The sequence below is a fragment of the Neopelma chrysocephalum genome, unplaced genomic scaffold (genome assembly GCF_003984885.1).
Source record: "Neopelma chrysocephalum unplaced genomic scaffold, ASM398488v2 Primary Assembly neopelma1_59, whole genome shotgun sequence".
Taxonomy (NCBI): domain Eukaryota; kingdom Metazoa; phylum Chordata; class Aves; order Passeriformes; family Pipridae; genus Neopelma; species Neopelma chrysocephalum.
This window is the reverse complement of record NW_020897714.1, coordinates 18645146-18666973: the sequence shown is the minus strand read 5'-3', so window position 1 is coordinate 18666973 and position 21828 is coordinate 18645146. Positions and strand designations below refer to the sequence as shown.

General features: G+C 51.2%; 1 protein-coding gene across 1 annotated transcript; it reads right to left on the bottom strand.

Annotated features, from left to right (window-relative positions):
* Positions 1 to 1368: 1368 nt before the first annotated feature.
* On the bottom strand, positions 1369 to 12079 carry SOX10 (SRY-box 10). The gene is made up of 4 exons (XM_027680267.1): positions 11904 to 12079; positions 10260 to 10716; positions 4235 to 4500; positions 1369 to 3847 (listed from the first exon to the last, which is right to left on the bottom strand). The coding sequence occupies exons 2-4, from the start codon at positions 10667 to 10669 to the stop codon at positions 3132 to 3134; spliced, it is 1392 nt and encodes a 463-aa protein (XP_027536068.1). The 5' UTR covers positions 10670 to 10716; positions 11904 to 12079; the 3' UTR covers positions 1369 to 3131.
* Between the last annotated feature and the right edge of the window lie 9749 nt (positions 12080 to 21828).

Below are 21828 nucleotides of genomic sequence, written 5' to 3'. Positions count from 1 at the left end.
GGCTGCAAGAGGAGTGATTAACCCCTCTGTTACCAGTGGCATTCTCAGTCCTGTCTTAGTTGTGGGGATCCTCCTACATGAGAGGAAGCATTTCTTTCCACTGGAGAATGGTCGAGGCAGAGCCTATTTGCTTTCTTAATTTGCTTTATGAGGAGCTGGAGAAGGGTACTTAGGTGTAGTTATGAACTTTCTTTTCCACTCTTCTGTTCATCCATGCCATGTCACTTCTCTCTCACATCCCTGTGATCAGCTCTCATACCCCTAACACCACCATGGCTTCCCTTCTTCCCCACACACACTCCTGACCTGATCAGCAGTGCAGTAGTTCCTTCTTGGGCTCTTCCTAAAGCCTGTAATTTGGGGTAGAGATTTCTCCTCTCCATAAATGGTCAGTCCTATTTTGCATAGAACTCTTTAGCTGGCATCACTGTTATTAGATCTATTAAGCCATTCTGCTATGGATGCTCTTGACCCTATACAGAACTTCATCCAAATAGTGCTGTGCTTTTTAAAAAGTTTTGAATGTGTTCTACAGTTCCCAGATGTCCTGCTCACTCTACTCACCCATAAAGTGTTTAGTGAACACAAACTGACTGTATTTGCTCACATGCATCAGCATTGAAATCCTTTGGAATCAACCTGTAATTGTTGTGGAGTCTCTGTTAATTGGGCTCCTACCTTCCTGCTGTTAGCCTCAGGAGATGTTCTGAAGCACAGTGATACCTGCTACACATTTTCTTTCAGAAACTTCAGATACCCTCTCAGATCTGACTATACCCAGAATGTCTTCAACAAGTAAGAAGGTGTATACATCTAATCTGCAATATACTCTGTGTGTGTGAGTGTCTGTATTTAGGTTTTTGCTTGTGGAAGGCAAGAGGCTGGGGGGTTGAGTTTCTACAGAGAAACTAACGGTTGCTTCCAAAACACAAAAGTTTGTGTATGTGGGGAAGTTTTTTTTGAAGGTATGTTACCTGCTAGCTGGTGATGAGGAACCAAGATGAGAAATCCCACACTTCTATCCTAGGGAGCATTAGCAATCACACTAAGAAATTTTTGGATGAAGCACATGCAAAATAGTGTTCCTTATTGCGTGTGCTGAATTTCAGCTGAAGAACAGAAATCAGTGTTAGTGTACTTCTTACAGAATCAATGATTGGAGCTGGGGTGTGAGCAGAAGATGAGCTTCACCTCCATGAAAGAGTCTGGTCAGCCAGTTGGAGTTCTGCCTGTGTCCTTTTCCTGAGAGGCAGAGGAAAGCTGTGCACAGGATCCTTATGGTGGTGATGTGACCCATTATACATTTACTGGGGGAAAAAACAGAGACTTGCAGAGAAGACGTCAAAAAAACCCAGACATGTGAAAATGAAACTTTTAAGTTTATTATTCCATATGTTTAATGCAGAGTTAATGGTGCTAGGACAGCATAGAGACTGAGGAAAGGGAGGTGAAGGAGGAAGGTGCTACTTGCATATAAATAAGGGGACAGGGCTGGAAGAGGTTACATGCGTACAAGGAGCAAACATTCTACGTGATCTTTTCAGACACCAGAAGGATATAAGTCATCCGTAGCTAAGGGAGGCAGGAGAGGCATCTGACAGTCATATCAGCAGAGGGATACAGCAGCGCCCATCACAGTCCATGTTTGGTTAAAGTCTCTTTCTAGACTGGAATATGCACTGGACGGTCCCACAAATGTCTCTGTGATCAATTGGCAGGAGTCATCTTTTCCTGCAGCGAGTTTTGTGCCAGTTCACTCCCCGGCATAACAAACCACCCCAGTCCTGAAGGTGACAAAGGAGAAGCAAGCAGACTGTCCTCAGGTGTTGGACTGAAAAAGGAGATTAGTCTGACTGAGAGAGCTGGTTGCTTCAAGTTTGAAACCCAAAGGGGAAAATAGATTCCTTTGCATCTAAATAGGCCTTTTTTCTTTACACCCATCCAAGATTGGGTCTATATCTACCTTGCTTAAAGCCACAGGAGTATCTTTCCATCCTCAGTGTAGATGGGAGGGAGGTGTTAACTGACTGGGAGACATGATGAACAAATGAGCGGGGGGACAGACCCCATCAGCCTGGGTTTGGAGTGGGGGTTCAAAGAGTACTGGAATCAACTCAGGGTGTTGACAAGTGCATAGTAGCTTTCTTGGTGCCTCTTCACTTCAGGAAGGCACAGTCAAACATGGAAGAGCAAGGACCAAGTTTGCTTAGAGGTTGTTTGGGATTCTGAAGAGATTAGAAAAGACTGAGAGGCTAGAAATGCCCAACATAAATGAATGATACAGAGTAATTTTAAGAAAAGAGGATTCACCCACAGCACCGTAGTGATTCACTGGTCCTTCCCCACCTCTCCTCCACCTCCATTCATGAACACACGTGCACACAGGCTGTAATATGAGTTACACTAAGACTGACAATGCTGTTCCCAAGTCCCATGCACTGTTCAGGCAAGGCTGAAAATCCCCATGCTGGAAAAAGTGTAAGATTAAACAGAGACAGGATGGAGAGAGGAGGTGGGGAGAAAAGCTAGGGTGCAGCTGTGGAAATCAGCAGGGAAGCAGGTGTAGGTTGGTCTTCCAAGTGGTTCAAGATTCATGCACGTGTGAATCTTAGGCAGGACTGCTGCACGATGCTGATTGCAAGGAAGCCGTCCATGCCATCCTCCCTACTGCTCCTCTTACACATCCACCAAGGCTGAGCAACCACCCTTCACCTGCAGTAGGTGACAAAGTGTTTGTCATTGTAGCCTGTTGGAAACACTTGCTAACTCCCTGGAGCAATCTGGGGAAGGGAAGGAAAGGACAGTCTCTCTCATTGTACAGTCCAGGGTGCACACAAAACCCACCACAGACCAGTCACTCCATGTCTAGAATCCTCCTCATCTAGAAGGCCAATAAGGTGTGGCAAGCCAGTCGTGTGGCCTGCATGAAAGTGGTAAAGGGCGAAAGGACGATAAACCTTCCTCAAGGTGGGTGTGCCAATGATAGCTGGGGTCAAGAAAGGCACTTCTGTATACTCAGTGCATTCTGGTGACTGGATGGCACTGAGTGACCTTGGAGTTCAGAGGCTCTTCTGCCTGTGCTGATTCTTCGGAGCCTTTCCATCGCTGCTTCGGTCACCATTCCCCACTCCCTACGGTCTGGAGAGAGTTGTGTACACAGGCTGTTCCCAATGTGTGGGGCTATGGGACTGTGGCACAGAGGGTGCAGGGTCAGAGATGGCAGTGTAAAGGGGACGTTGAGAAGGTCCCATATAGGAGAAGGCAGAGTAAAGGCCAGAGGCTTGGGTGGAATGGCTGTAGTAGGGTCCCGAGGGCTGGTGGTCCGGGTAGTCAAACTGTGGCCTGGAGATGGAGGGAAAGGCCGAACCGTAGTGGGGCAGACTCAGGGATGTGTAAGCTATCTGGGAGGTGGAGGGCTGGTCAGTGTAATGACCTCCAGGGGTGGACCCCTCTGTTTTCACCTGGGCCTTGGAATCCACCACTGATGAGGTGGCAGTGGACAAGGAGACTCCATGCTGCTTGGAGATCCAGGCAGAGTGTCCGCTGGCTGCAGCCAGGGCGCTCCCAAGACCGTAGCCAGCAGCCGCCGCTGCCGCATAGCCCCCGACATGGCCCGGGTGGCCGGCGTGTCCATTGGGCGGCAGGTATTGGTCGAATTCATTGACATCAAAGGTCTCCATGTTGGACATCACTTCATGGCTGATCTCCCCAATGTCCACATTGCCAAAGTCAATGTGTGGCTTTCCCCCTTCCCCAAGGGAACGCCCTTCCCGTTTGGAATCAGCTTTGCCTGCCTGCAACTCAGTCTTAGGAGTGGTAGGCGGTGTGGGGGGCCCGTGGCTCTGACCTGCAATGTGAAGAACATTTTGAGGAGGAAAGAGAGAGAAGAGGTGAGTTACTGCTTTATGCTCACTCTATACATAGCTCTGTTCTTCCCAGTATGCCAACAGCTGTCTGGTTGGAGACTTCAGTGGAGGGAGAAAGAAATAGCCTAAACCAAACGTTTTTATGTCATCTTGTGGAAAAAAGGGAGGGTGCAATGAGACCAGAAGAATGTAAGTGCCTACAAAACTCAGGCACGTCCCAATACTGCTGACACCAGCAGAGCTTGTTGGGTCATGTGCAAGGTGTGAGCCGCCTTGCAAAGGTTTTCACCATGATGACTTGTCTTTTTTGGGCCTCTGAGTTGACTGTAGCTAAGAGATCAATAGATTCACAGAAACCTGGGACTCACCTGAGGAGTGTTCTGGATGACCGTCAGACATGGGCGACCCTTCACCGGGATGCCTGTGATCCAGGTGGGCGTTCTTGTAGTGGGCCTGGATGGCAGCAGCTCCGCCAGCATCCCCCTCCACCTGGCCTTCACCCTCACCCTGTGTGGCCTTGCCGTTTTTCCGCCGGCGGGGCTGGTACTTGTAATCAGGATGGTCCTTCTTGTGCTGCATCCTCAGCCGCTCTGCCTCTTCGATAAAGGGCCGCTTGTCGCTTTCGTTCAACAGCCTGCAGAGACCGAGGTGGTAAAGAGGAGAAGAGGGAAAGGAGTGGGGCAGATACATCAGAAAAAAACCACCTATACACAGCATTATGGGACACAGCATGTAAGTCCAAATGCCAGGGTGTTGACCCATTGAGGGTACTTCCCAGAACAACAGGAAAAGCTTGGAGTGTTTCAGTGGAGACAGTAATGTTTTCCTCCTACTCATTATTATTCATTAGGCCCTGACACTGGTTGGTGCCAGTGTTGGGTCCCCCTTCCCCACCTGTGTGATGCTTCTCGCCTCAGTAAGTTCAACACCCTCTCCTATATTGCCAAAGGGCAAAGCGCAGCCTTTCATAGCTGTGTAAAATAAGGTTGGACAAGCTGTTTTCGAAAACCTTGCGCAAATTAAGGGCAGTTGGGATCATCCTTTGGACAAAGGCAGGGTGGCACACCATCACTACCTATAGTGTTGCCTTCCCCGCGACTCTTGCTCTTCCCCAGACTGTTTGTTCCAAGTTAACCTCCCACTCTTCCATAGGCTCTACTCCAAGTTTGAGACTCTACTAGGCAAAAATGGCAGCAATTGGTGTTGGCTCCACAGTATCCATGCTGTTGTCTGGAGCTTGCTAGGCCTTTAGTCATGATGCAATACCCTAGAAGAGACTCAAAGAAATTTTGGAAGGGGCAGAAACAGTGTATTCTGCTATTACTGTAGCTCCTGCTCACCTCAGATATGGATAATGCAAAAGGCTGAAGCACAAAGGGCCAACCTTTCTTGAACTCAGCTAAGCAGTTGTAAAAAATTTATCTGCTATGTTGCTAGCCTTGTAGAAATAGATGAGCTTTGGTCTCTGGATGAAAGGCACTGCAGAAATGTAAGCTCCTTCTCTGTATTCCTGCCAGATCATGGGCTGCTCTAGTTTAAGATAGGCTCTCCGAGGAAATGGTGAAGTGCACAGGAAGGATGGCTCAGAGCACTTGAAGATGAGATCAAACTCATAGCTCAAGGCTTCAGCAGCGTTTCAGCCAGAAGCACTTCAATTTCATTTTATGGTTTTCCTCCTCAAATATTCTTGTGACTTAAGGTCATTCTACTTCCAGCCAAAAACCAGTGCTCTCAGAAGGGACTAGTCTTCCCATGACTGGGAATTCTCCACAGATGTTAAGGAATAGCAGGACTCACAAATAGCAAAAGAAAAATTTCATTTATGTTATGTCCATGCCTTTTTGTCCCCAGCAAAATAACTACATGGGATGGGACTTTGGCAGCACCTTGGCACCCCTGTAGCCCTTCGCACTAAAATGTGACCAATTCTGTTAAGCTGTAGGCTCTGAGGAAGATACAGAGACCTGAACTGGCCCAAAAAACTGAAGATGAAGAGGAGGCGTGGCTCAAGGAAAACACGGGTAAATCTGGTGGGGGATCAAAGAGGGCACCAGCAAGTAATGGGTTGACTCCTAAGCACCCCCTTTCCTCCTGCTCCTTGTGCATCCCCTCATCTGGCAGCCAGAAGGTGTGTGGCATGGGCTGGAGCCCATCATGGTGCTGACCTGGGTTCACTCCAGGCGGCCTAAGCAGGTCGCGGCCACACACCACATTCCTCCACTGCCTTAATCCCGGAGATTAAAGCAATTGAGCCACCACGAATCCAACACCAGCTTTCCTGTCTCCCTCCTGCCACTGTATACCACACTCACACATCCTGGAGGGCTCTAATCCCTCAGCCTGTGCTGCTCCAGAAGGCCCTCCAAGGGCTAACCCTTGTAGGCATCGTGGACTGGGAGCAACCTTGCCTTGGCAAAACCTTCATCCTTGCAGAACTTGGAATATGGAGAATAGAGGCAAAACCTGCAAAGCTCAACCTCTGAAATCCATCTTGTGTATGGTATGAACCAGAGCTGCTGGAGGCTATGCAGGAGTCAGATCCCTGCCCTGTGAGCTATGTTCAAGTGCCTCATCTCCTCTCCCCTTGACAGCAGCCCGCAGGCAGTGCCACCAGCAGGACAGAGGCAAGTCCACTCCCTGCATCTTTGCCTTCTGGTCTCTAAGGCTGCCTGCTCCCTCCTCCCTCCCGTCAGGATCAGAACTCAAATCGGCTTTAGCAAAGTGAAACTGGTGCAAGCAGGCAAAGGCCAGGAGATTTGGGGGGATTTGGATTTCACTTGCTTCCTGCCCTCCCCCTCCTGCCCTCATGCTCCCCAGGCCATAATGCAAAGGAATCTCGCACGGGCAGAGAAGTTATGGATCACAGAGCAAAGCCCTTCATGGGGCTTATCTGAGCCCGACACTAAATGCTCACCCCTGAGCTGAGGGGAGAGGGGCAAGCATCCAGCGCCGCACGCTGGGAAGAGAAAGAAGGGCTAAAATCTTTCTGCCCACCTCTTGCAGCCTCCCCTTCTGCCGCCTGGCATTGCGCCGCTCCGCATGCCAGGCGCCTTGGCTCAGCCAGAGGCCGACCCTGTGCTGGGACTCAGCTGCCAATGAGTCAGTGCGGTGATGGGGTTGGGCAGTGGGGCTGATGCAAGGCAAGGGCTGGCTGGGAGCAGAAAGTAGCCAGGCAGGCTCTCTCCCATATGTCCATGGCCCTAGATTTTGTGCACGTGAACCAACTCCCTGGTGCTGCTACCCTCATGAAAAGATACCCTCATTGGGGCCCCTTGCTCCTCCCTATTAAGCCTTCCTCTCCTTCTTCCCTTGCCTCTCTTGTTTTCCGCCCTAGAGGTGGTGCTGGCTGGCGTTTTGGCTAATAGTCATGCTGACATTTTCAGCAGCCAGCCTTCATTTGAGATCTGCTCCCTGTCCCACACTGGGAAAGGAAAGCATCCTAGGAGAGATTTCCTGACCATGAAGCACAGAAACATTCCCTTCAGTTTTAGTACCTCCCATTTGGTGTCTGCACCCATGATACACTCTAAGCGGGTACAGACTTGGGAAGGTGAATGGGGCCATAAGCCCCCTAGCACTGCATTTGGGGTCAGGCGCATAGTGTGGCCATCAGGGCATATCCTTTCCAACGGGGGGTAGGGACATGGTGGTGGCACTGAGCTGGAGCATACTCTGGGCTTAAAAAAAAAAGCCCAGGCCATTGCATCCCGTTTTGCAGAGGGGCACATGGGATGACACTGAGGTTACTGCTCCATCTGCTAGCTGCCTCTCAAGATTTCCCAGCCCCTCCCAGTGATGATTGCTGGGGACATGCTCAGTTTAACAGTGGTCTGCAGGCAGTCTCTTTGCTCAGCTGCATTTGCCTCTCTGCCTTACATGCCCTTTATCTGTAAAAGGTCAGAGCAGCCCGCATGAAAAAAATAGTAACCCACATTTTCCAGAATTACAAGCCATGGCTGTAGGGTTTGGGTGGCCACCCTGTAGGGGTGAGCTAGGACCCTTTGCAGGGCCCTGTCAAAAGTTTTGACGCTTGTCAAAAGTTTGAGATCAAGCCATCCAGAAAAAATCATGGCTGCTTGCAGTTGTACTGATGTGTAGGAGCTATACATGTGGGACAGTGTAGATAATGGCGGTGGGAACAGTGTAGATAATGGCGGTGGGAACCTCGGTGGAAGAAGACCCAACCATACCATGGCTGGAAGGCAAGTCTCCGGGCTACTACCCTTATAGCCTTTGGGCTACCTTCCCTGGAGTTTTGTGGCTGGTATTTTCCCCCAGCCTCACAGAAAGACACACACATGAGGTCCTACCGAGGCCAGACACTGCCTGTACCCACAACCCAGCTTACTCTGCTCTACGGTCTCCATAGGGGATGGCACAGCTTAGAGAACCTCAGCCTGCACTAGGGACACTCAAAGGAGAGACATTCAGCAAAGCACCCAGGTGACAAACTCAGCAGCACACAAGAATGCCAGGCCTGACCCCACAAGCTTATCCTGGCTGTACAGTACCCCAAGAAACACCGGGACCTTGACCATTGTCCAGCGGTTGTGTCCTACTGTTCTGAGTCCCATGTGGCCAGCAGCGGGAGCCATGCCCTTGGAGCAGGGAGGCAGTTGGGTGCATGGAAATTTGGTGGCTATGTCTCCCTGCACTCTGAATGCAATACCTGTGGAGTAGCACTGCTCTGCTATATTTTCAAGGAAAATGCAGTGTCTGGAAGGAGACCATTTCTCTAAAATCTGGCAATATTTTGCAGTATAGGAATGATACCCTGAAATCAACATTTTTGGAACAAAAAAGCTGGATTCTACACACACAAATGCGCGCGCACACACACACACACACACACACACTCACTCCTTCCAGCACAGCTTCACAGTCCAGAGGCTGGCAGCAGAGCCCCAGGTGGGAGTGAGTGCCGTGATAAAGGGAAGGGAAGGCAGAGGGGGTCAAAGCAGGAAATTGCATCAGATTAGACATCTGCACTCAACAGCCTGCCTTTGACTTCCCAAAGAAATCTCTTTTCTGGGGTTACACTAGGCAATGAGGAGTCACGGTAAACAGGCTAACATAGCAGAGGCACAATCTAATGCCCAAGGGGTTGATCCCTTGCAAGCAAGGAGGTTTTAAAGCCAGAAATTAATAGATCTCACCATCAACTGCTATACAGAGTGTGTTTTGCTTCTGCTTGGAAGAATGTCTCTTGGCCCCCCCCAAGACTGAGGGCTTCCTCTATGAAATGCCGTCAGGGCGGGAGAAAGAATGAGCCTTGGTTTGAGTTGGTTGGTGCAAGGCAGTGGACTGTGCTGGGCACTTGTGTCAGTAAGTGTTCGTAACAGTTTGGTGGGGTTATAGGCAAAGACTGTCAGATGGGATGGAAGTGGCACGGCCAGTTGCACATGTTTGGCTTGGGCACGACAGCTCTCTGCACACTCACGGGCCAGCTGCAATCAGGGCAGCCCATCGGTCTGCTGGAGGAAGGAGGGGAGGGTATGTCAAGACCCCAGAATCTGCACGAAGACAGAATGAAAATGGGCACACAAACGGGTGGGGCCAGAAGGATAAGCGTGTGTGTGCTGGCAAGAGGGGAGGGCATTTCTCTGGGTGCAAAGGTAGATTCGGCTCGTTTGGAAAGGAAGATGTGGCTCGTTTGAGTCAGCATATTCCAAGAAAGCCTGCTAAGTCTGGGACTGTTGTAGGTCTCTTCCTTTCTGCTAAGCCTCATACCCCACTTTCTAGCCAGGTTTCTCCTTGCCCATCTTGCTGAACCTGCATGACCTGCAAAAACTGGAACCATCCTGGGAAGGATGGATGTGGGGCTCTGACTGCCTGCCTCTCTTCCCCTGACCTTCATCCTCAGCTGTAACTTGTTTTCCCTCTTGCTTTGTGGCACTGCTCAGAAAAGAAACCCTGCTGGCGTTGGGACCTGAGTTCAAACAGGCTTGAGGCAGACACCAGTAACTTAGGGCTTAAGTCTTAAGGTCAGCCTATTTCCTGCTAGTGCACAACTTGGCCCAGCAGGGAGGGTAAGCCAAGAAAACGAGATCTCCAGGCAGTCAGGCAGGGGAGGATCAGAATTGTCCTGGCTCAGAACAACAGGGAAACTTAGTGGGAAACACATGAAAAGGGCTGCCACCTAGGAGAGAGGAGAGCTCTGCTGAGGAATCCTTCACTACGTTCAACCACTACTCTTGCTCCAGTCAACGCCTATGCCTTCTGTGAAGGGGCTCCCCGTAGAGAAGGAAAGTTCCCCCCAGAGAAGGAAAGTCCCCTCAAGTGAAATGCATTCCATGCTGCTAAGTCTCCGGCCTTCCACATGACCGCACAGTCCTCCACAGGACGCCTCCGGACCTCAGCCCTCACACACCCCACTCCGCCACTCGCTCTTACCTCCAAAGCTTCCCCAAGGTCTTACTGAGCTCGGCGTTGTGGAGATGCGGGTACTGGTCAGCCAACTTCCTCCGGGCAGCCTGTGCCCAGACCATGAAGGCATTCATGGGCCGCTTGACGTGGGGTTTGCTCTTGTTACTTCCATTGACCCGGACAGGCATGGGCACCAGGGTCCAGTCATAGCCACTCAGCACCTGGCTGACTGCCTCACGGATACACACCGGGAACTTGTCATCATCCGCCTCTGTGTCTTGCTGTTCCTTCTTGACCTTCCCCATCTCCCCGTTCCCAGAACCAGTGAGATGTGGGGAGTTTTCCGATGCCATGGAGGGTCCTGGCGAGAGGCAGTGGTGGTCTTCAGAGCCCACTGGGCTCATCTCCACCTCTGAAAGGTCTTGGTCATCAGCCATTGTTGCTCTCGAGCCTTCTCTCTTCCTTCTCACTGTCCTTCTTCTCACTGGGGAGGGGAGGAAGGAAGACAAAAACAAAGGAAAGAAAGGAAAGAGTGGGGAAAAGAGAAAAGGAGAAGCAACCACCAAAGCTGAAAGGGACTCCAAGGTCTCTGAAGAGCTGACCACGAGTCAGGGGCTGCTCACTAAAAGCGCAAGCAAAGCAATTGCCATGCACACCACAAAACCCGTGATCGATGGGGGTGGGGATGGGTCGGGGCCCCTGATTAATTGGGATATTGCTCCCTATCTCTGCAATTGCATGGAACTGACATGTGCAGAGGGGCCTGAAGCAAAAGGGATAAGGAAGGTTGGGGACCTGAAAGGAGAGAGACACGGACCATCCTGCCTGGGCACAGCACCCCACAGGGGAGTGGGATATGGGGGACAGCCACAAAACTTGTGTGGGGAAGTGCACCTTTCTTTCAAAGATATACAGTGAAATTCCCAGGGGGGAGGCATGAGAGGGGAAACGCCAGCACAGTATTGATAAGTCGGAAGGGACCTATATCCCAGCTGCCAGGGAATCTGAGCGGGTGGCACCACCGTGAAGGGAATCAGCCCAGGCCCTGGATCCACACTCAGAAACCCTGATCCCAACTGTAGGAAAGTGCTTCTGTGGGAACACCTCATCCCTCACCCTCCTCTTGCAGCTGATAAACCAAAGGCTTAAAATACATCTACGCTTCATCCACACACACACTCCTGTCTATGTGTATATACGCATATACATACTCACATTGTGCATATATCTATAAATATACAGATACAAACAAAACCAAATTTAACTTTGAGACAAGCCAAAGCTTTGGGTTGCCTGCCCCACACACTCCGCCTCTCCCCTTCTGTCTGCAGTCACCTCTAAAAGTCCCTGCTGCCATGCAGCAATTTCCCCCTTGGAGAAAGAAACACTCTAAAAATAAAGGCCTTGCTATCCTCCCCATTCAGGAATTAAAAAAAAAAATAGAGAAGAAGAAAGAAATAAAAAAGAAAAAATAAAGAAGCGATAGAAAAGCATGCCCCTAACTTAACTGAAGAAAAAAGCCAGTCTAGAGCAAGGGCTGCTGTCCCTCTAGTTTCAGAGGGCAACACAGACTCTTATTGGGGAAAATGAAAAAAGTAAGAGAAAGTAGGGGGGGAAAAGCGCGAACAAACGTATGCGCGTGTGCAAGCGAGCTCAGGTAGGAAAACTTACATTGCTGGCCGATGTGCCGGGCAAATCCTGCGAGGGCTGTGATTTGTATCCCAATAGTCCCCCTGTTCTCCCTCCCAGCCCCAGCGGCGTCGGGGCGTGCAGCACAGGGAGGCTCTCAAGCGAGTGCCATTCCTGGAGGGAGGCTTGGTTTTTACTAATACCCCGGCTGGATGTCTCTAGCTGGCTTTGCTGCTTAGCACCGGGGGAGGGAAGGGCGGAAGGTGGAGCCAAGCACTCCTCAGAGCAAGAATACGGTCGGTCAGGGGCAGTGGGGAGGGGATGCAAGCAGCCCCCCACCCCACCTCAGTCACCAGCATGTTCCCTGCTTTCCGTGGTGCCAGCCTCTTCACTTGAACTGCTGGCATTGGGCTGCTCTCGGTGGCATGACCACCCCAGAGACGGTGCTGGAAGATTCACCCCTGAGAAACTGGGGTGGTGGGATGCTGGAAGGGATCTAGGTGGTCTGGGGAGGTGGGTGTGCATCCCCAGGATAGGAGTCCCATGCTTTTTCCCTGATAGCATGGTTACTCCTGAGGGATCTAGTGCTCCCCATGTGCTAAATGAGTCCCCAGTCCTTGTCACAGAGTCTCATGAGGACCCTGCTGTGCTGCAACAAGTTGGCCCAGGACCCTTTGGTCAAGGCTCTGCTAAGAGGGTATCATTCAGACCTGCATCTGTAGGGTGGGGAAGGGGATGCAGGAGATCAGGTATGTCCTGAGGGTGGAGGACATCAAGTCCAGGGAAAATACCATGCTGCTGGACAGTGGATATCAATTTGAACCTTCTTAAGACTTTTGCAATCTAGGGATGGGCTCACCACAACATGTTCATCTCTGTGGCATCTTGCCAAGACAAGCAGGCTCTGCTTCCTCCAACATGCTGAGCTGCTTCTGAAGGCAAATGTGGGGTCTTTCACAAAGAAAGGAAGGTCTCCTGATGAGAAGGACTCTCGCACACTCACTCACCCTCATTCTTGCTGCTAGTGCACTGGGACATGAAGAGGATCTTAGCACTCAATGTGCTAGAACGTTCTCCATCACGTCTTCCATTTTCTAGCTCGCTCTCCTTCCCAGGTGCTTCTAGTAGTTGATTTCTTCACTTTTCCTTGTTACCAGGGCTAGTATAGACCAACACCAACCCTTCAACCATGAGAAGTCACCCATGAAAATTCTGTTGATCTTTGCAGGCCCTCCTGAGTAATCAATGAGATGAACCTAGCTCTGGCCTCAGCTCCTTGCTGGAGGCCCAACCCGAAGACACTTCAGTGCTAAGTCATAAAATATAACAAGATTAATGGATGTGATCCAGGGAACCAGCTTGAAGGGATTTCAAGAACATTTTCAACTCCTACAGCAGATACTCACTCTAGAAACTTTGTGATGACAAGAAAACCCAGTGGAGAGTCTAGCAAAACATCATTGAGACCCCGCTTCCTCAGCCAAATCAGCAGCTGGTCAACCTCAAGTCTTGCAGTATGGGATGAGTTCTCTCACCAAGAGAGACCCCAGTTGTAGCTGTCACCAGAAGAGGTCTCACAGCACAGACAGGAGCAATTTGGCAGATCACCCTCTCTCTGGTGGACAGATAACCAGCAAAAACTAGTGGGGCAAGGTCAGTTTGCACACAGTTGTCCATGGCCCACTGGATGCAGAGTCAGTGATACTGCAGAGCTCATGGCATCTTCCCCCATCCAATCTGCAGGGGCCCTGCATAGGAGGTGTGGGAGAAGTGGAGTGGCACTTGGTCTCCTGCCCCTCAGGAAGGTAACTACTGCTGAGAAACGCTGCCCTGCTTGTTCCCCTGCCTGCAGCCAATCTCCAACCCGGGCTGGGGAGGAACAATGACACAGAAAATGGCCAGAAAACCATGTTTATTTGCCCTCCCTTCAGATTTATTTGCCACTCCCAACTGGGTAATAAAGGAATCAAACCCAGAAGGGATTTCAGTAACCCCCAGGGCTCTGGACCAGTGTTTGTCCCACTGCTCACCATTCCTGTCAAGGACTGCTGCCACCTGCCAGACAGGACCCAAGTCCCATTCATGCCTTTTCAGAAGAGCTGTGGGTGCCTCAGCTGCAGAGGGTCAAAGGAGTGTGTACCAACCGCACTGTCTCTGCAGTCTGATGTCCCAGTGTCTGCTCATATTTAAATAACAGGGAAGGGATTTTTTCCTTCATTCTGCCTTTCTCCAGGTCTTAGGGTTTGTCTCCTTTGGTCCAGACTCAACTTTCTGAACTCTCTTTCTTTGCAGCCCTTTCCTCCCTTTTTCCAGCCCGCTGTCACAGCACTGAGTGTTTGTATATCCTTTTTCAAGTCTCTTCTGTTCATATGTCGCCTCTTCACTTGTTTTACAAAGAGGCAGATGCAGGAGAGAGAGATGTGGAAAATATAACTCTACTGTAGCAGGGAGAGGTATGATCTTTCTCTTCAATTGAGGTGAGAAGACAGGCAGAGGGGAAGGAGAAGAGATCATTCCTGTTTCAGGAATCACTATGGTGGCATGTCTCTTTCTCCTCCTCCTGGGAGTCAGTCCTGGGGGTCCTTTTGGAGGACCCTCCAAAAGCCACTGCTGGCCACAGAAGCTGACATTGCAGAAGTGGTCTATCTAAATGCAAGTTTTCCCAATAACTGATCTCTGGCGGAATGCTCAGATAGCAGATTTCCATCCCTTCTTTTCAGCCTATATTTCTATGGATGAGGAGTTACAGGTCCATAAGAAGGGACAGTCCTTTGTGAAAGAAGGGATTCACAAGCCAGACACCTTGGTAAGCCACAAATTTCCCATGACACGTCAGTGAATTGCTTTTGTTGGGAAAGGTGGAAAGATGCCACTTCTCCACCATAAAGCCATGTGAGGAGGAAAATGGTTAAAAGCAAGTGGGAAATGGAGATGTCCCATCAGGTGCCTCTGTGCCCACATCACTCCCAAGGGTGGTAGGAAAGACACCCTGCTCCAGGCTGACTGCTTGGGGAGCAAGGTGCATCATTGCAGCAGCACCTCCTCAGTAGGGTTTCAATGAGGGGACCACATTGGTAGGACACCTCCACCACACAGGTAGGATCACTGAGGTTTCTGGGGAGGGATTTTGCCAGATGACACCTATTCCTCTGCCTCTGTAGCAAGAGAGGAGTAAGAGGGGAGAGCCTGTCCACAGTAGAGGAGCAGTGGGATCCCCAGCATGACAGCCAGGGCCAGCTTTTGTCCCCTGCCCAACTCAGGGGCACAGGACTGGTATTGTCCCAGGACTGCCTGGGAAAATGGGAGGGGTTCTCCATGAAATCTTTCCATACAGTAAAACAACGTCAGAGCTGGGGAGCGAGGAGGGGACGACAGAGACATTCGAAAAAATACACATACACACACCCCCTGGCCAAACAATACCCACAGTGTGCTGAGGGAAAGGGAGACCCATGAATTGGGAGTTTGATAAGGATTTGCTCCCGCGCGCGCCCGCTCTCTCAACGGTCCCTTCAGTTTTCCCAACAACCCCCCTCCTTCCCTTGCTGGCTTTCTTGTTTGGGCCCTAAACAGTGCACCGTCTTTGTTCGGGATACAGGTGAATGACAATCATGTGATTAACACACACTCACACACACACACACACACGCACATAAAAAGCTTTTTAAGAGCGTCCAGCTTGCTCCAGACCCAAAGACGGGAGAGGAAGCTCGGGCTAAGAGGAGCTGAGGCGGCAGCAGTGGCCAGGATGAGAACGGCCACTTGGATGGATGAGCAGGCACCACCTCCTCTTTGCAAAATCCCCTTCCCGTGGAGGTGGGCACGTGAGGCAATGAGGGGCAGGTGGGAGGGGAGGGGGGGCAAGATCTGGCGTTTGGGGGTGGGAGGGCCTCTTGCCCCTGCTGTCTTCTTGACTGCACCAGGCTGGTGTGGATTTGCACTACCTGTATCCCCCTCTGATGGTGTGGGAAGGATGGGGAATGACCTTACCAACATCATGCCAGTGAGGGGAGCCAGGTTTCCCGCACCAAAGCCAAGCCCTTGACCTACCCTGCCTCCCTAGTGGGATTTGCATCTTTGCCAGTATGAAGCTTGCTGGTCCTACCTGACATGGCTGGAGGGGAGGGCTTGGTGAGGAAGAGGAGCAGGGAGCCCGCTGCTATAAAGGGGGAATGTCTTCCTACCCATAAGGCAGAAAGAGAAAGGGAGAAGACCAGGCAACCCGGGTGGTCATGGGAGGGTTGCAGACAGCAGGGACAGTTGCCCCATGTTGGAAGTCCCACTGTCCCAGTCAGAAATTGTATATCTGACATCCTCAGTGAGGACTGCATGTCCCTTTTTGTGTGGAGATGCCACTGGGCCCTATCACACCTCATCACCATGGCCATGAAATAGCTGGGAAGCTGGTTACTAGTCCTGGGGGCAAGTGAAGGCCAGTGAGGGGATGGCCAGGTGACCATCTGAACCATCCACAGGGAAAGTCATGAAAGAATTGGAAAAATTAAAAGATTTCAAACCATTACTCTTTTAATTTGATGATTGCCTAAGTGTGATACTCCCAGAAAGAGCAGGGAGGAGCAAAGGGAAAGGTCAGTATAATGCTTGGAAAATCTGTGAATCTGCAGATGTCTCACTCATGAGACATCACGGGACACGACTGATGACAGCCTGGGAGAGACCAGGACCAGGTCGTACCCTTTGCTGGAGCACCCAAGCCCAGCCCCGTCTCCACCATTTCCTCATGCCCTTCTCTCCAAATTCCTTTCCCATCTGATGTCATGACCGTTCTCCCAGGTTCCCAGTGTGTGGATTATTTTCAAGGCCTTTCCATGAAATGGAGAAGCAGAGGGTTTCATAAACCAATGTTTGTGTCACCTTCCTGGATTCTCCATGATCTCCAAAGAGCCCTTCAATTTGCCTTGTGTCATAGGCATCCTCCCAACAGGGAGCTGGGCACAGAAACCACTGCTGGGTTCTGGTTTTTGTCACCCTGCACCGCTTTTGGCTGAAGCTTCCACTATTGGTCCTAGACCTTCCCAGATACCTCTGAGCTTCCAGTTGTGGGCCTTGGTGAACTGGTTGCTCACAAGGCAGCCTAAGGAGAAAGAAAGTGGTGTGGGTCACTCAGGAAGCGCAGCCATACCTGCAGACATACCTGGGTTTTGGCAGCACTGCGCAGTGTCTGTGTGGTTACAGGACAGTTACAGCTGCAGGGGCTGTGCAGTGGGTTTTGTCATGGGGCATCAGGGGAAGCACAAGGCAGGCAATGCCTGGAGTCATTTACTGCTGGATGAGTTGTTTGACAACGCAGTGTCCTGCACAGGGCAGCAAAAGAAATGTCGCAGTGGCTGACCTCTTTAAGGATTATCATTCCCCACGAGCAACAAGGCCTGGATGATGCTGATTAGTGCATGGCCTTGCACTTCCATCACTCCGGGATTGGATGGGAGCCCTCAGGAAACTCCTTGGAGACTGGGTCTGGGACATGGTTGCAGAGTCCTATCTGGCTTCAGAGCAGGAGAAAACCTGTTCCCTCTCCAAGACATAATGAGGGCTGCCACAGGTGCAGGATACCATACCACTGCTGCCACTAGTCTGTGGCCTTGATGTGGCCAAACAGACTTTGCTGAGCAGCATTTTTTGCTCTAAACCAGTAGAGTAAGGCACCAGCTGTGCCAGAGAGGAGGTATAGGGAAAACCTCATGGAGAGTAAAGAGGAGAATCATCCCTGAGCATTGCAAATACCCCAGGGAGCTCCCAGCCCGTCACCTTGGCCAATCCAATGTTTCATGTGCATGGCAAGGACTTGTGAGGGCTAAACAGGACAATTTTCCTGCATTACTGGGGTCTGGGAAGATCAAAGAGGAATGGGGCAAGCATGTCTGTCTGCTACCTGCTTTGATAGGTGGCACTGAGCCTGCCTGGCTGTTAACCCCCTCGTCTCCTGCCAGAGAGGACAGGTGTACTTCCAAAAGGCTGACCTCAAAAAGCATGCACTGAAGAGGTAGAGCTGAGGGAGAAAGACAGATTTTGCCTTTTCTTGGACAGAGTCTGGCATATCTAGTGTTATATAATGAAAGGAGCTGAATGCTTTCGGTCTGCACAGCAGAGGAGAGATGCCAAGAGCAGAAAGGAAGAGAATTGTACAAGACCGGGCAGAACAACCAGGAAAGCAGAAAAGGGGACCCTCTCAACAGGACCTGTGGTGGTAGCAGTGCTGAGTGATCCCAGTGAGCTCATTCAGCAGTGGTCAAGGTGGCTCCAGAGTGATCTTCACCTATTGCTGGTCCTCTTGATGCAGGGAGGCTCCTGGGGAGCCGGGGGAAGGGTTAAGTCGCGAAGGCTTCAGCCTGCTGCCTTGGCCCCTGTAATTCCTCCAGAGAGTAGGACTGGGAGAACAAGGAGCCCTTTCTGTTCACAGGAATTAATAGCAAAGAGTCATCTGGGGTGTCATTCAAGCCCTGATCAGCTCCCGGAGGAATGTGAGGGAGAGTGAACGAGGGAGCACGGCCTGAGGCCGAGGCACCAGAGCCAGGGCAAGAGCAGTTCGGCTGGTAACCAGAGTTACCAGCCAGCATTTGGGCAGCGGGGCTATCTTCCCCTTCACCCCAATCTCCATGTGCCCTCTACCCTGTGCAGGATCTCACCCTGACACTCATACTCAAAGGGATCCCAACAGCTCCTAAGCTTGTCTCTTATTACCCATCACTTCATCCCCAGGAGGGGTGAGATGTCCAAGCCCGTCAACACCACAGCCTCCCCTCTGCTGAGCCTGAGGGGATGTGCCAGGCAACCAGGCGCCAGCACAACCCTACTGCCCTCACACTGCACTTGAACTGCAGGAGGCACCCACTTTCCAGGGCTCACTCATCACCCCCAGCCTGTAATGGCTTTCGGATTTGTCCTCCAAATCAAGTTTGCCCATGGAGAGGGCCTCCAGGGAGCTCTCAATCACAGCTGGGGATAGCAGGCTGTAGCTTAGGGAACTACAAAGTTCAGTGCTGAAGCATTTGCTGCTGCATTGTCTCACCCAAACTGCCTTGGCCACTGAAATTTCAGGAGAGAAAGATTAGTCTAAGGACTTGTCATGCGACTGTTTCATGGCATTTCTTCATGGCTACACAGGAAGGCTTGAAAGTGCTGCACAGTGACACTGCAGCATTGCCTGTAATAACAGCAAGCTCTGGTGAGAAGAGACTTTGGCCACATCTCTACTGTCCTGAGAAGGAGACTTTGGAGTGATCCATCCTACACCATGACCCCCTGCCTCTTCTCTACCTAGCCACATCATGGGCAGCTACGTGACAATGTGTGGTAGCACAGGGTGACTCGAGGCTCTGACGATGCAATGTGGTCAGCTCTACCATGTGGACTAGAGGGCCTTCAGGGCAGCCCTTCGGGTCAGCTCCAGGTGTGAGCACGGACTGCAACTTGAGCTCACCAGCCTGGCAGCAAGTGTAGGTCGGGCAGACGGTGACCTGCATGAAATGTGAACAGAGCCATGCTGGAGTGCATGAGTAACTTTTGCTGGCTGAAACATATCCCAACAAAGCCTCCCCTTCTCTCCTCACACGCCAGGTTAGTGTGTAACCAGTCTTAAACACTAACTCGGCATCTCAGCATCCTCCGAAAGATCCATGGTGCCACCGGGATGGAATCCTCCACTCCTGCCCCACTCCCTGTAGCACCACCACCACCGCTACCACAATGAGTGTGCCTTGTCATAGAGGGGTTAATAAATGATGCAAGAAAGAAGCCCTTTAATGCATGATGACCTCTGGCCTTTCATAAATCACAGTGTTGGGCTGCAAATACACGGGGGGCACAAGGCGTTGGGGGGAGAGGATGGGAGGGGGTCCATGCAGCTGCGCCACGGAGTTGACATTGTTCCCACCATCACTAAAGTGCAACAAATCCCTCTATTGTGTTCCTGGTTTATCTGGTTCCTCTTGTTTATTAGCAGAGGTTGTTTGGCACTGGCTCCAGCCCTGGGCGGGTGGAAAGAGTGTTGGCACGCACCAGAGAAGGGGAGGGAGGGAGTGGGGGGGATCGGGACTGGAGGACGAGAGCAGTTCATCAATGGCTGTATTGTCCCATCTTTTTTGTTGCTCCTTTAATGATATGTTCGAAAAAAAGGGGATTAAAAAAAAAAAGAGGCGGGGGTGGGGGAGAGGCAAGAGAGGGAGAGAAAGACAAACGGCACAGAAGGACGTGGTAAGAATGGCTGGTCTGGGCCCACAGCGGATGCTGTTGCAGCTGGGGAGGATGGGTCGGGACAGAGCCGCGACGGGGCTGCTCTGTGCCTTTATGCTGCTTATTCAGGTCGAGAGTCGTGATCCCCAGTGGCTCAGGCTGGGCCCACCCGTGCCAACTCTATTCATGGCCAGCTGGGACCACGTACACATGGCGGAGAGGATGGGGCAGTGGGAGTGAGGAGTTGGGGCCAGTGGGGAAGGGGAAGGAAGGCTAATCCTCACGTCCCTCAAGACTGAACCTGCCCTCATACAGAAGAGGCAGTTGGGCGTGCTCAAAGTGTTGTCCGTGTCCTTCATCCTGCTTGGTTATTGTCCCCCAACCTACCGACCCATTATAGTAAGTAACAGGGCCACTTCCCGAATTAGCAGAGATTTTCTTATGCCCAGACCTTGCTTACGCTTGCATTTTTTCCCCTGCAGCAGCCCATGGACACATGCCCATGAAGAGCTGCACTGATTTTCATGTGGATCAGTGGGGCAGTGCTTCCAGGGATTGCCAGAAGGTGATTACATTTTGCTTGCCACTTTGACTAAAGCTAGGTGACAGCACGGGTAAAATCGCCGCAGCCACAGGGGCTTTGCTCATCATCGCCCTGTCTGTTGCTACTCATGACAAATATTCCTAAGAGGTGCAGCAAATTTGCAGATGACACCAAGTTGGGAGGGAGTGTCGACCTGCCGGAAGGCAGGAGGGCTCTGCAGAGGGATCTGGATAGACTGGAGAGATGGGCAAACTCCAATGCAATGAAGTTCAACAAGGCCAAGTGCCGGGTCCTGCACTTTGGCCACAACAACCCCCTGCAGCGCTACAGGCTGGGGACAGAGTGGCTGGAGAGCAGCCAGGCAGAAAGGGACTTGGGGGTGCTGATCGACAGGAGGCTGAACATGAGCCAGCAGTGTGCTCAGGTAGCCAAGAAGGCCAATGGCATCCTGGCCTGCATCAGGAACAGTGTGGCCAGCAGGAGCAGGGAAGTGATCCTTCCCCTGTACTCTGCATTGGTGAGGCCACACCTTGAGTATTGTGTTCAGCTCTGGGCCCCTCAGTTCAGGAAGGACATTGAGGTGCTGGAGCGGGTCCAGAAAAGAGCAACGAGGCTGGTGAAGGGACTTGAGCACAATCCTATGAGGAGAGGCTGAGGGAGCTGAGGTTGTTTAGTCTGGAGAAGAGAAGGCTTAGAGGCGACCTCATCACTCTCTTCAACTACCTGAAGGGAGGTTATAGCCAGGCGGGGGTTGGTCTCTTCTCCCGGGCAACCAACAATAGGACAAGGGGACATGGGCTCAAGCTCTGCCAGGGGAGGTTTAGGTTAGATGTTAGGAAAAAATTCTTTACAGAGAGGGTTATCAGGCATTGGAACGGCCTACCCAGAGAGGTGGTGGATTCACCATCCCTGGAGGTTTTTAAAAAGAGATTGGACGTGGCCCTTAGTGCCATGATATAGTAATTGGAGTTGGATCAGGGGTTGGACTTGATGATCTTGGAGGTCTCTTCCAACCCTACCTATTCTATGATTCTATGATTCTATGATATCCCACCATAAACAGCCTTATTGAGATCAAAGTGAAATTTATTGATAAAAGAGTGACATTCTGTCTGGGATGCTCAAGGGCATTTTCTAGTTCATTTCAGGCCACTGCTGGCTGGTTTTTTGCCCAATCACACCGTCTGTTTCTGCTCCAGTGACTCCACCACCTCAGAGGTGTCACATAGG

Bases quoted from the DNA above. Each gene is read 5' to 3' on its own strand.
- SOX10 (XM_027680267.1), bottom strand. From the start codon at position 10,669: ATGGCTGATGACCAAGACCTTTCAGAGGTGGAGATGAGCCCAGTGGGC. The intron at 4,501-10,259 runs GTAAGAGCGAGT...CGGTCTCTGCAG, and splicing joins ACCTTGGGGAAGCTTTGGAG to GCTGTTGAACGAAAGCGACA. The intron at 3,848-4,234 runs GTGAGTCCCAGG...TTCACATTGCAG, and splicing joins TCATCCAGAACACTCCTCAG to GTCAGAGCCACGGGCCCCCC.